Genomic DNA, 14062 nt, shown 5'->3' on the forward strand with positions numbered 1-14062 from the left:
TAAGATGCCTAGCTTTAAATACTCTCTCAAGAAGAATATGTAAATTTCAGTAGCTTTCCAAACTGTACAAAAAGTAGAATTTCACATAGCATGCCAGCCATGCCTTCTCTACAAAGTGTGAAGAGGATGTGTCTGCATGTGTGCCTCCTGCCTTTCAAACATTACAGAAAATACATAGTTGGCATGTGGTGAAATGTATTTGCTGTAATCTGAAACATTGTTAAAAATTACACAATCCAAAATATATAGTAGAATAAAAAATATTTCTCAACAAAAATCAGTGACATTGAAATGGGGCCAGTTCAAGTATGTTTAGCCCAATGATGAATAATTAGCTCATTAAATCACAAAGTTACAGGATCATCCGGCTAATGAAGCCTGGTTTCATATTACTGAAGTAGTATGTCAGCCATGGAAAACTTCCCACGGTTCAACCCTACTTGCATGGTAATATATAAACTTCTGGTGTAGCATTCATTTTCAGGAAGTATCCCTTTTCCACATAAAGCATTCATGCTCAAGGCAAGAGCCAAACAACCTTAGGCTGCATGATTTTGCATTCACTCGGTGGTTAAAGGTGGATGTTCAGAAATGTGAAATCTGGCCTCCAATGCACAAGAGAGATACAACTGTATGTCTGATGTCTCTGCTGAAGCAAACTCATAATTATTTGTTTTTGCTGTCAGTATTAGTCTAAGAGTGCCACATATTATTACAGTTAGGAAGTTACTGCAGATTCAGTTTTATTAAATATATAATGCAGCTACAATGAATCAGTACAGACTATTAAGTGCACTTGTCCATAGAAAAATAACTAAACAGCATGTAACACCCATCCCCTCCACACAAGAGAAGTACTGCTTTATCCATCCATCCCAATACTGTCTACCCTGACTGGCAGTGACCCTCAAAGATTTCAGGTCACATCTCATGCAAAATGCTTGTGCTTCCCTTTAAAGTCATATGGGTCTTATGACCAAAGTATCTGAAGGATCACCTGCTACCATATCAATCTAACTCTATAATGAAATCATTTTAATAGGCTCTCCTCTAGTCCCTCAACCATTTAAAGAAAGGTAGATGGAGGCCGGGAGAGAAAGGGCCTTCTCAGTGCAGGTGTCTCATTTGTGGAGTTCTCTTTCCAGGGCTGACCCACCCAGCGTCAACATTGTTATCCCTTTGGCACTGTATTCCTTTCAGGCAATGTCATTCTTATCGGCAAAACTTTTTATTTCATTTTTTATTTCATAAAATAGTAAAAAAAACAAAACCCTCAAAGGCTATGCCTTTATATCCTTTATGAAAGGATAGTGCTTTTATTGTATCATAATGCTCTCTTGCTGTCTCTCAATGTGCTATTGTAATAATTTATATTGGTTTTGTATACTGTGTTGGAAACTCTGCTGAAGGATAGTCTATACATATTTTAAGTGGGGGGGGGGGCGGGCAAATTACCTGAGATGCTAGGAACTGAATCAAGATTTTGCTGCATGGAAAGTGTTTGCACTGCCACAAAGCTATGTCCCTCCTACAACGGGTTGCAGTAATGTAACTGCAGAGTATTGCGTAAGCAATCTTACACATTCGGTAAAAAAAAAAATGGTGGTCATGTAAAAAGGGATAATAATAACAGATCCAAAAGCAATATTTCTAACCATATCAAATTCTCCACTCCAACAAACTTATTAGATCTACGCTTCCCAAACTCAAAACTTCATTGAATTTACTTAACTGACTCCCTGGAGGTTATCTACTATATTCCAATCTCACCCCTTTTCAGCTTCACTTCCCATGCTCCTTCAACTCCACTCAAGATAATGTGGTTTGCATAAAGTTGAGTCTTATGAGATCACTCCTTCCTTTCCACAATTCCTGTTTTAACTTGCACTTTGAGAAATCTTGATTTTTTTAAAGGTATTTTAGAGATGTAAAATTGTTGCATCTAGCCAGCTAGTATCTATACTTCCGAATCTGAAAAAACACACACTGGATTTGGTTTTGCCACATGAATTATACTACAGTATATTTTTATTATTTTTTAAATACTTGGATTTTTAGGTACCTTTGATCAAATTTAATTTTATCAGCAATCTTATAGGATGGTTAGTCAGTCTATAATATGGTGGGTCTTTTCATCTAATCCTTATATTGGTACAAACTAGAGAGACATGAAACAAGATTAGACATATTGTGTGAAAAAAATTGGTTCATGTTTTAGACCGATGCCCTTGCTAAATTCAGTAAATGCCATAATCTCTTATTCTTACAGATAAAAGCATCAATTTACTCTAGATTTTAAAGCAAACAGAATCATTATGTGTGGAGAGTGGTCCAGAGCTTGCTATTTCAGCAATCTGTGACCTATAAATAATGCAAGACCATTTCCTCTCTTTAAATGAAATCAGGCAAGCACCCTGAAAGATGGTGGCCAAAATACAGCCTTTAGCTATATTATTCAGTATCTTGACTAAATTAAAAAGAAGGTTATTGTTCATTATTTTATCAGCATCAAGCCTCATTTTTTTACTGGAAAAAGTGAATTTATATAAATTGTTTCTAATTTTTAATATACTGTATGCAAACGCAAAAAGTAGGGAAGCCCTGCTAAATAAGTGACTTGTGTTTTGTTCCAAAAGAAAGGGTAGGAGGGAAATGATCAGTTTTTGCATGACTTTTGACCTCTGAACCACAACCTTCTTGCTACTAAAGCATTCAACACCTCATTTAATCTCTCTCCTCACTACACTGGCCCAGTGCTGAAAAAAGAAAAGGGAAAAAAATAATCTGGGGACTTCATCAATTTTTCATGAATTTTCATTTAGGCCAGAGCCCCCTCTTACAGTGGTCGATAGATCAAGCGGCTGCCTCATATTTAACACCTGGGGCTACAGCTGCTATCTCTAGTACTGCAACCAACTCTGCCTGGATTAGAGATAGTGCTCTGGATCTGAGTCAGTCTCAGCCAGCGCTAGGCGTTCTCTCTACTCTAAGTGCAGGTATGAATCTTACCTTTGCAACTTCTTCAAGCTGTGTCTCATGATCGTTTCAACTGGATTTGAGTAAATTAAAGGTACTTATATATCAGTTAATGGTTCAAACAAGTCCTAACCTTATTAAGGTTTATGCAGATTGCTTCTAAACAAATTGCAAATTGCAAATCAAGATATGGATCAATCTTATGTTTCATCAAGAGAAGGGTGTTGGAATTGTATAAGAAACTGCTGCAGAAGAGGGACTATGAGTAACATCATGGAAAGAGTATTTCTCTGATTAAGGTGAAGCTGTGAAGCTCCCTTGTTATTTTTGGCTGCATGTTGTTTAAGTCATCTTGTTATATTTATAGTATCAGAATGTGGCTTATTGGTTTGTTACTATATTTGCTACTGCTTTGCTGTGTAATTATGAAATTGTTTTGCAGTGTTTATTTGAAATGTATTCCTGTTTTCTTTGTTGGAATCTGCCTTGAGTGGCTTGCAAATAAATTGAATGAATGAATGATTTGGCTTGTTTTAATCTCCAAACTGGAATAAAGTTCCTAGATTGACTTTCCCCTTCCTTGGCAGCTCTCAAAGAACCAGACCAATCCTCTTGTGCTGCCAGTAGGGTATCAGCTTTCTTCTTTCCCTTTCTTCTCTGTGGTCCTAACATGCTGTGCGGTGCATTATGACTGAAAAAGCGGTTTACCATTGGGAGTACTTTGGGGACTGAGATTTGGGTGCAGAAGGGTGTTTCTTCATTTCATCAGATTGGCTTGAGAGATAAACTAATGCGTTTCAGATTTGTTCTAGAAACAAATCTGCTTATTTCTGAGTTATTCTGAGCAGAACTTGGGGCAGTTCACCCTTCTTTTATTACAAGATATGAGCCCCAACTTACAAGTTATTGAACATATAAAGAAAATAGGGCATAAAGCTTTTGGGACAGGTAGCTTCAGGTGGGGGAAAGGGATAAAATCCCTCTCTGCTATGTCCTGGACCTAATCTAGATTAGGGGCCCCATGGCTGTTGTTACTTAAAACAATAAGAGATTAGCAGCCATGGAATTCAAACATGTGTCACTTATGCCTGGTTTTAGTTTTATTCATTCTCTTTCAATTAGTAACTATTCCCAGCAACCCTTTCTTTACATTCCTTGCAGCATATTATTTATTTAGCGCCAACAGTCAATTAAGGATATTTTTTTCCATATTCTACTTACTATTTATTAAGGTTACAATGATATGCACATCAGAGCAAGTTCTGTTGAAATCAATTGAACTTATATCTAAATATATAAACATAGGACTGCAGAACAAGCTTATCCAAAATTAAGCTGAAAACAAGCAAAAAATATCAAGTGAATGTAATCTTTATTGCGGTCCAAAAACCTGTAACATAGATTCAGAATAAAATGCAGATTCATACAGACAACCCCCTGGAAGAGGGAGAACGAGACGATATGATGATCTTTGATACATATGACTGCCTAAAGAAACTTTGCCACGGCCACTGTGATATCATTAGACTTGTCATCCAGAAGATATTTAGTATAGTAGGCTTCAGATTTACCCAGCCGATTTGCCAGTAGGGGTTTAATCAATAGATCCCTAGCTTGCTCATATTGTTCGCAATGCCTCATACAATCGACGTCCTGAGAGCATACACAGAGCCTATTTTGATAAGGGATGCCTCTCAGTATGCCATTTAGAATTTCTGATGGAAATACATTTGATCTGGCTTTGGTAAAGAGATGCCAATAAGTTGGTACAGACAGATTTCTAAGATATGCAGGTATCTGAAAATCGTACCCGTAATGAATTCCTACTGCTGTCAGGCCACAGATAACATGAGATTGAGATTGGAGATCGCTATGTGATATGGTCTCAGACCCTTTGCCTCGGAGATTCAAGGGCGGTATCATAGCCCAGATGGTACAATAGAGTAGGTGGCATTCAAATTGAAGTGGCTTTTCTGACCATAGTTTTCATCCATGAGCTGATGAACTCCTCGTTGTTTAGGTGTGGGAGTAAACCCTTCCCTAGGCCAAAGACTGAGATCTTGAGCCAGTATCTCAGGGCAGCCCACCATGCTTTAGTTGAAAGGAGGCATATCAGGTGAATGAGAAAATGTCTGAATCGTACGAAAACTGAAGGTGAGTTGATTTATAATCAGCCTCAGTTAAAGTAGAATAAAATCATGCACCACAAATCATGAACCCTGCATTATTTATAAAGAGTCCTTAAATAAATTATTTTTTAGTCAATTGTCTCTTAAGTATCTAGGATAGAGACAATACTTCAAACTCCATAACTCTACCTCCAAAGGTGGTAATTAATCTAGTACACTACTAAATTTTATCTGAATCTATATATGTAGTAAATATGCAAATTTTCATTTATTCTAAAATCAATGTATTGGAGCCAAATACATCTTGTGTGAGTGAAAAGGCATTTCTACTCAAACAAGGTTTATCCTGAGTTCTGCTGATGCAGCTCCCTATGCCACACCTGACACTGTTGTGGTGCAGATTCACAGGTGGTGCATGGCATTGCAATGAAGAGGATGAGGGAAAACTCTGAAGCCCTTCATGAAACCAGACCAAAGTTTTAAATAGAAGCACTCTGTTATCTGTGAAAGTTTGTAACTCAATTCCATCAATCTTAATGGAACATCTTAACATAAACATACCACCATTTATCTTAAAGGAAAGGCAAAGAAGCCTCTCAATTTATATAGCTAGGAATCTTACCTTTAAGACCCAAAGAGTTTAACTGGTAAATGCAAACTATGAAACTTCAAGGCTATAAAAACTGTAAAATAATGTAGTATCAGGTGCATGATCACATTTCAAAAACTCTTCTCTATAGTTTTTGCCTTGGATTTCATGTTCTCTGATCTTTGGTGTGTGGTTTTTTTATTTGTCTACAGTGAATCCAAGGTTTTTTTTCCTCCCCAAGGACTTTTTTAAAACTGACTTGCAGTTTATGCATGACCTACCACCAGCTGCAGTGGTTAAGAATTTAACTCGGGAGATTGCACATATTGTAACTGGAGACTCACAGCAGTCTCTGAAGAAGAGATCAGTGATATTCAATAAGTATATTCACAAGTATACTTTTATGTTTTCAAAAAACAAGCAGTTTTTCTGGTATGATGAGGAAAAGCTAGATCAAAGAGCTAAATAATTCTTAGTCTATTAATACATGAATTTATGGAGTAAAACCAAATTTAGTTAAAAATTATAACATGGTGATGGCGATGATGATGATGATAGTGATAATATACTGATATGTTTAACTTTTACACTACCTATTTATTACAATTATCTAAATTCATAAATTAGTAAACATTGAGCAGTGAGAAAATGTGATCTACGGTGCTTCTTATGTATATCAACAAGGTACCCTTTGGGGAAGGATGAATGCTCTCAAAATGAATAAAATTCCCAGATTTATTTATATTCTGAGAGGATTCCCATCTTTTATAAAAAAGATCATATTTCCAAAAGTTAATCTCTCTGTTTAGGAAATGTTTTTGGGGATCAACAACACCGAAAATATCCTTGCAAAGAATGAAGTTACAAATTAAAGAAGGTGGTTCTGGAATTCTGAATTTGGAACTATATCACTCTGCCTATTTATTGACAAGTACTAAATATTGAAAACCCACTGTTGGTCTTAATTTTCTGATGTGGGCAACCCTAGAATATACACACCTTTAGTTGGTTAGACAATAGTAGGATCAAAATATTTGAAATCCCAGTTGACTCTGGAAACAACTAAGTCAGTTAGAAGGATATGGAATATATTGTCTATCAAAAACAAATTTGATCCATTCTCACATGCCAAACTTACTTTGTGGGGAAATCCTACTCTAAAAATTTGGGGGAGGATATAGTGACATAGGAAAATTGGACAGAAGCAGGTGTGTTGACTTTGGACCAACTAATAGATGAGGAAGATGAATTTTACACTAATGATGTTTTAATATCCTCTATCAGATGCAACTCAATGGCAATATCTTCAGTTACAACCTCTAGCAAGTGAGTTTGGGCCAGCAGCCCTCACAGCTTTTGAGACACCTAAGATATTGGAACAATTTAATAACCCATTTGAAACTTAAAAGCCAGTGGTTACTTATTTATAGATATTTATTAATGATCACTAAGTTGCATATGTAGACTAAGAAATGGCTGGAATAAAGAATTGTAACTTTCAATATTACCTAGACAGTGGGAAAGGTATCAATGGACCTTAAATTGAGACTTACACAGCAAAAAATAATGATCAGGATTTATTGGACTCCTTTACGTTTGTATAAAAAAGAACTAAGGTAGCTCTATGCTGGAGATGTGGCAAGGACAGTGCCTCTTTGAAACACATGTTCATACAACGTTCTAAACTAAATTTTGGCAGGAAGTGCTGGACTGTGTAAGTCCAGTGAAGCACCTACTATATAGAAGTTAACAATGGGACAATGAAAAAGGATTATATGGACCCTAATGGTGGCCAAGAGACTGATACTGATGAAATGAAGCAATAAAGATACAATCCCCTTTAATCAATGAATTGACAATATGACAACACTCACAACTTATGAACGGACTGCTTATATATGTAGACTTTGCTTGGATAAATATGACAACATTTGGAATGAGTTTATACAGAATGTAGTAGGTTATTAATATCTACATATGTATTGGTATAACATCATCATATTTATTTATGTAAGAATGTATGGGGGTATATTACACTGTATTTTTTTCTGCACCTTTTTTCTTTCCTTATTTTTCTTTTTTCTGTATCACTTTATTTCTTTATAACTGAAATTCTTTCAATAAAATATTATTACCAAAAATCAAAAGAACAAAGTACAAAGTACATCTTGTTTGGTGCTTCTACTATAAATGCTAATACTAATACAAATCTACCACACAAATAGACAAAAATCACCAATGCCAACAAGAACAAATTTCACACAGTTTAAATAAAAATGCTACTTTTATCCTAGCAATCGCCTGATATTCTGATAATTTTATGTTACATAAACATCTCACATAAGTCAAAATCTATTCCAAGGTACACATTGAAAATCCTCTCTGCTTAATTCTTCCTTTACAATTAGGTTCTTAACCTTGGGCTGGATAATGCACATAATCAATAGAGGAAACAGATAAAAAAAAACCCAACCCACATTATATATCTATGATACCCTAAAGTCAATTCTACTATACTATACAAATAGTAAAAATCTTCCTTAATTTGCTTTCATGAATAAGTTCTCCCTCAGTGCAAACAGTGGTTATCAAAAACACCATAGATGCCTTCAGTGTCAACTTTTTAAAAAGCTACTCCTTATGTATTGTCACATGCCACACACACAATGTACAGACTATGGTATGAGCATATGAAGGCTCTGAAATTTCCAACAATACATGGGAAAACTTGACAAGATATCTTGATAAAAAGAAATAAATAGGCAGTGATGCATATATAAAATGACAGCTATATTTTGACATTAGGCGCAACAAAACCAAATTCAAAAGGGCATTATACTTGAAGGAAAGATTAGGCTTCTTCCATGGTAGCACCATTCATGATTACATGAACCACAACGTATCTTAGTGCCAATTGCACATTATGTATGGCCGCTGCACTGAATACATGTGCATATAAAAGACTAAGAAATAGGAACATTTCTTTTCAGCATTCCCACATACTTTATGGGTAATTCAAATTTAACAGATTAAAGTATATAGGAATGCTTAATGGAAAATGTCCTTATTTCTATTGTGAATCAAAGTAACTACACATTATCTCATGACATTAAGATAGTGTAGGGGTTACTTACGTGCTACTTCCAGCGAAGCATTACGACTCACAGCTTCTCCTAGATAGTTCCTTGCAACACATACATAACTTCCTTCATCTGGTTTACTCCTGCGTCCATGTACGATTCGTAAGAAAAATAAAGATCCACTAGGGAGCAGCATGCGGTGTGAGCGGGGATCATCTTTGTCAGTCTCCACACGCTCTCCATCTTTATACCACTCAATAGTGGGAGTTGGCCTTCCTTCAGCTTTGCAGTTCAGAGTCGTTGGCTCTCCTTTAGAAACGATTACATCTGACGGATGCTCTACAATTCGAGGTGGAAAGTCCTCCTGGCGAAGACGAGATCCTAGGGACAAAGTGCAAGAAAGGCAAATCATCAGCAAGTTATTTTTTAAAACTCACTAGTTTCTCTAAAGCATTTCTACACTAGAAATAAAACAGATGCTTTCAAAAATATTTTAGGCTGAAAATCTGGCCTGCAAACACTTTCATGGGAGTAAGTACCACAGAATTCAACATGTCTAACACCTGAATACAGTCGTACCTCGTTTTGCAGCCGGGATCTGTTCTGGAGCCCCGGCCGCTAGCCGAAAAGGATGCAGGGCAAAGTGCCATGTCTGCGCGCAGAGTGGTTTGCACTTCTGCACATGCGGCAAACCCGGAAGTACCCCATTCCAGTACCTCCGGGTTTGCCGTGGACATTCGCCGGAATGGACACTAGAGAAGGTGGACATTTGCAGAGGTATTACTGTAGTTGTGTTCAGGACTGCACTTATTTGCCACATTGATACAATCATACACAAATACCTCAAGGTCAGAAAGTTGCTCACAGGTATAAAGGAGTGCAGATGGCACTGAACTCAAAACAACAAATTTGTGTATATATTTGGGAATAGGGAAAACTACATACAAAGCAAGCAATCACTAGGTGAAACCCACTTTCCCCAGCAACCCTCTTTATAGTCTATTCCGTCACATATCCCTGTAATTAATACATGATAGAAACTAGACAGCAACTTCATAGCAGTCTCTCCCAAATATCAGAGACTAGGAATAAGTGGTGGTCTCAGATACTACTATCTGAGGGGCATGCCCACTTCTAAGAAATATTTGGTTTCTAGTATTGGACTCAGTTTTCTGAATAATGCTAGTAATATTTTAAGTGATTTCAACTAAGAATCACATTTTTATTGATATTTGAAATATGTATTGTTTATATATCCTCGCGGACTATGGGCTAGCCTAATCATCAAGCTTATTGTAAGGTGCATTAACTTGATATGCACACCCTAGCTGTTGCTAACCAACTCTCTATCAAGACTCTTATTTTGAAAGGAATGAAAATTGCAGCACTGTTATCACACTTTTGCAGGGTGCTAAAAAAAAACACCCACCACACTCATTTGCTATACAAGCAAGAATCTGCACCTATACACAAAAGCAGTAAGATTTCACATGAAAGGCAAAAATAAATTGTTATGTTTTAACACTTATTTATAACTTACTCTTGCAGCCTGAAATGTAAACTGTTTTCATTGCCTATTTCATTTATGAAAACTCAAACACATTATTTTTTGTTGAATGTATACTGAAAAGGCATTGCAAGTGGCTGTGCATCTTGCCAATTCAAATACTTAACCTGTATCAGAGAGAAAAGGTAACCATTTTATTCATTCTAATAAACTGCTTTTAAAAACCTTTGTGCATTTCCAATTTATTTGATAAAACTTTGGTTTATTAAACTTCCTTATTGGTAACATCTTCTGGAAACCAGAGATCTATTACATCTTAACAGAAATAACAAAAAGCAAGTTAATATGACCATAACTTCACATATTTTTCTAAAATATAATTAGATTCAATGATACTTAATCACAAGGGCAGATTGGCTCAAACATCTAGAAATTGACTTAAGGCATGCCCACTTGTCGCATCAAGGCTAAAATTAATGTTTTCTGAGTGGCTGTAACAGTTTTGGGAGAAATAGTACTTATTTATTTATACTAGTTCTAGACAACCCAGTCACCAAAGTTCCCTGGGCTGGTTACAAATATTTGTGCAACCCATACAGCATCATAAAAAATCTTAGAGCTATATGAGAACTGATATTGCATGTTTAGAGTAGTTGTTACAGTTGGAAAATGCTGCCAGTCTGCTCAATACAAATCTATCTTTTCTTCTCATAGGTTGAGTTCTGAAAAACCAACCTACACTGATGTAATGAACTGGCAGGACAATGGCGAGAAGGAAGGGGATCTTAGTGAGCTGGGACTAGGGCATACCAGGGCAAGCAGGGGATGGGGAAGGAAGTTCTCACAGGGTGATGGAGCATGGCGAGGGGAACCAGAGCAGCAAGACGCATCACCAGAGCCAGTGGGCCCCCATTGTCCCACAAACATAGCAGGCTCTAAGGTATGGGGAGCAGCAAATTTGCATGTGCAAGAGAGGCCCTACTAACATACACACTTTATTCAAACTTCAATTCATTAATGCAGAAATTCATCAACTGAATGTTGTTACAAATTAAAATTGTGAATCTCTCCATCCCTATCTTCATGTAAACACTTTTACTGATAAGAGCCTTCTGCCATGCCAACTCTTTCCTTCCTCCAAATCTGAGAAAAAAATAAACTTGAATATGCCTTTTTGTTCCATTTTGTATCCAAAGGTAGCAGATGGCTTGCCTTGAGGGTGAAACTACTATGTTTTGCTTCCAACAATAAAAACCACATACAACCAAAGTAGACAGTTTTCACTTGAAATCAACATCAACATATCTTTCAAATATGCATCTTTCACACTGATGATGCACGCTGAACTGGAGTGTTTTGGTTTTGTTGTGTATGTTTGTTGCCCTGTTTTACTAATGTAGCAGGATATAGTTAAGCTGTAAACCTATACCCACTTACCTGGCAGTAAATCCTATTGAACTCAGTGTGACTAACTTCTTAGTAGACTACTTAATAGTGATGTAGATAGTGATGGCCTATAGTCATTAGTGGCAGGTGAGCTGTTCAGTTCAGGCATTGGACAGCTACTTGGCTCAGCAGCTATGTGGTAAGACAGGGAATTGGTGGGATAACTACCATAGTCACCCTGTCAATCTGCTTTCCGGCACACTTAATAGGTGGCACTGATAGGAACAGGTATAATAATAATAATAATAATAATAATAATAATAATAATAATAATAATAATAATAGGTTCCTTTATTCTTATTCTAACATCAGTTATGTTACAACAGCTGGTACTGTGGAACCAAGTACCAACCCAACTGGCTCCAGCCATACTCATCTGCTGCTAACTTTGTTTTCCAGAGTGCCAGCTTCTGGAAACCATTCTGAGGAAATTAAGATAGTGACAGGCACAACTACTATTGTCCTGTAATTCTTGCTAGCGTAAAGCATCTCCTAGGGCTGTTGGGTCCTGAAGTCTCTTGCCCTAATGGCACCACTAACAGCAGTTCAACTTTAAATAAATGTAAATAACTGATTTTTAAGTTAACTGGTAAATCACACAAGCAGATAGAAAAGTTACCTGAATGGTTCTGTTCAGAATGGCACATTCATCATGCATTGACTACAGAATCAAGTGGTGAATTCCACATGTGAAATTTTCATGGATAAAACATGTGTATTATCCAAAGTCAACTGGAAGTCTATACTTTTCAAATGTCACACTTCACATGTCCAGATGAAAGACATTAAATAATGGTTATACTTCTGGAAAATATACCTTATGACAGGGAACCAATCAATGAAACTCCGACTACCAAGGAAACAATACACTTATGGAACAGGAATCTACACAGCCAAATCTACTTTGGAAAACTGTAGAAGCAGGGGTGCTAAGTTGCTATCAGCAAAGTATTGGAGTTATGAGCTGAATATTTTTCCCAACACTGAAAGTCACTATCACAGTAATGCATTTTCTAGTCAAAAGAACCAAGTGTTACATATTAGTAAAGACAATAGTGTGCTAGGTAGAAGACAGCATATAGTTCAGGAAGATATAAAGTAACTTTTGAGTATTTGACAGTGTTCAACAATGAGTGCATCTCTAATATGGAGACACTACAACTTTACTGTGAATCGTATTTTACACTGAAAATGTCTTACAACAACTCTGACATGCCTAATTAGCTCAGATTACAGATCCCATTCAGTATCTGGCAGAATGCTCATCTAATGCCACTATTTAAAAATATCATTAGCTTGACCAAGAGATTTCTAGATATGGTTCTAAATGTGATTCAGAGAAAACTCTCATGTTTTAAAAATGTAATGTGGAAAGCAGACTTATAGGGAAAACTGCATGACAGATGTATTCCAGGTGTTCTATACAAGCTTCCTCTGTGATTTGCTACAGTAAAACTGCCTTCATGTGCTGATTCTGTGCTTCCCAGAAAACTCTATGTGGTCACTGTGGGAATCAGAATGCTGAATGAGATCACCTTTAATCATTTCTGATGTTGCTATGATGACAAGCCAATATTGCCAGCTTCCTCAGCAGCCAGGACCTGGGCTAACAAGTGCTGCATTTATTTATTCAGTCTGGAACCACTATCTTTCTTCTTCTCTTTTCACAGTCAAGGTGATTCTTTCTGCTGATGACGCCCTCGCACCACTGCCTATTCAATATAAACCCAGTTATTTATTCCTTTGGCCTGTAATGCTCAACTCTTAACACTCATTTCTGCCATCAGGATTAAATGGAATGCCCTTGGGCCTGATGACAGAACACACACACTGATTCACTATGCCAACTCTTGGCACTTGTTTAGACAGTACTTACTGATTTTTCCTCAGCTCTCCTGCTTCATTGAGTTACAGTCAAGGTTGGCAGATACCAGGAATGTCACATGTAATAACTTCAATTTGAAAGCACTAGTATAGTGTCTCACTGGAGTTTTTGATGAATGTTCCAGGTTACAATTTCTATTTCACTAAGCACATCAGATTTCTTTGAAGAATGGCAATAATCTTACTTATACAGCATGCTATGTATAACATTTCTTTTTTCTAAGCCTGGTATCTTGTTTGTTCTGTTCAAAAGGTGGCACCATTTCATACATCTTCTAGGTCAATGTTTTTGTCTTAATTTTTTTAATTGACTTAATATCTTTTCTGCTTCCATTAACGTACACCACAATGCCATCACAAAGCAGAAATTGTATAATGCTTCAGTGTACAGCTATGACAAAGCTTCCTTTAAAAGCTTTTACCCATGGTGTGATTTATTTAATCCATTTTG

At 36.7% G+C, this 14062-nt stretch overlaps 1 protein-coding gene across 21 annotated transcripts in view; it reads right to left on the reverse strand.

The window, feature by feature from the left end:
• Positions 1-14062, reverse strand: part of ROBO2 (roundabout guidance receptor 2) — an 830881-nt gene that overhangs the window by 411917 nt on the left and 404902 nt on the right. For all 21 annotated transcript variants that reach the window (XM_081858429.1, XM_081858421.1, XM_081858427.1 and 18 more), the window contains exon 2: positions 8829-9155. In XM_081858429.1, the coding sequence (XP_081714555.1) occupies positions 8829-9155 (327 nt within the window). The remainder of the gene's footprint in view (positions 1-8828; positions 9156-14062) is intronic.

This window comes from Podarcis erhardii (genome assembly GCF_964252035.2).
Source record: "Podarcis erhardii genome assembly, chromosome: 4".
Taxonomy (NCBI): domain Eukaryota; kingdom Metazoa; phylum Chordata; class Lepidosauria; order Squamata; family Lacertidae; genus Podarcis; species Podarcis erhardii.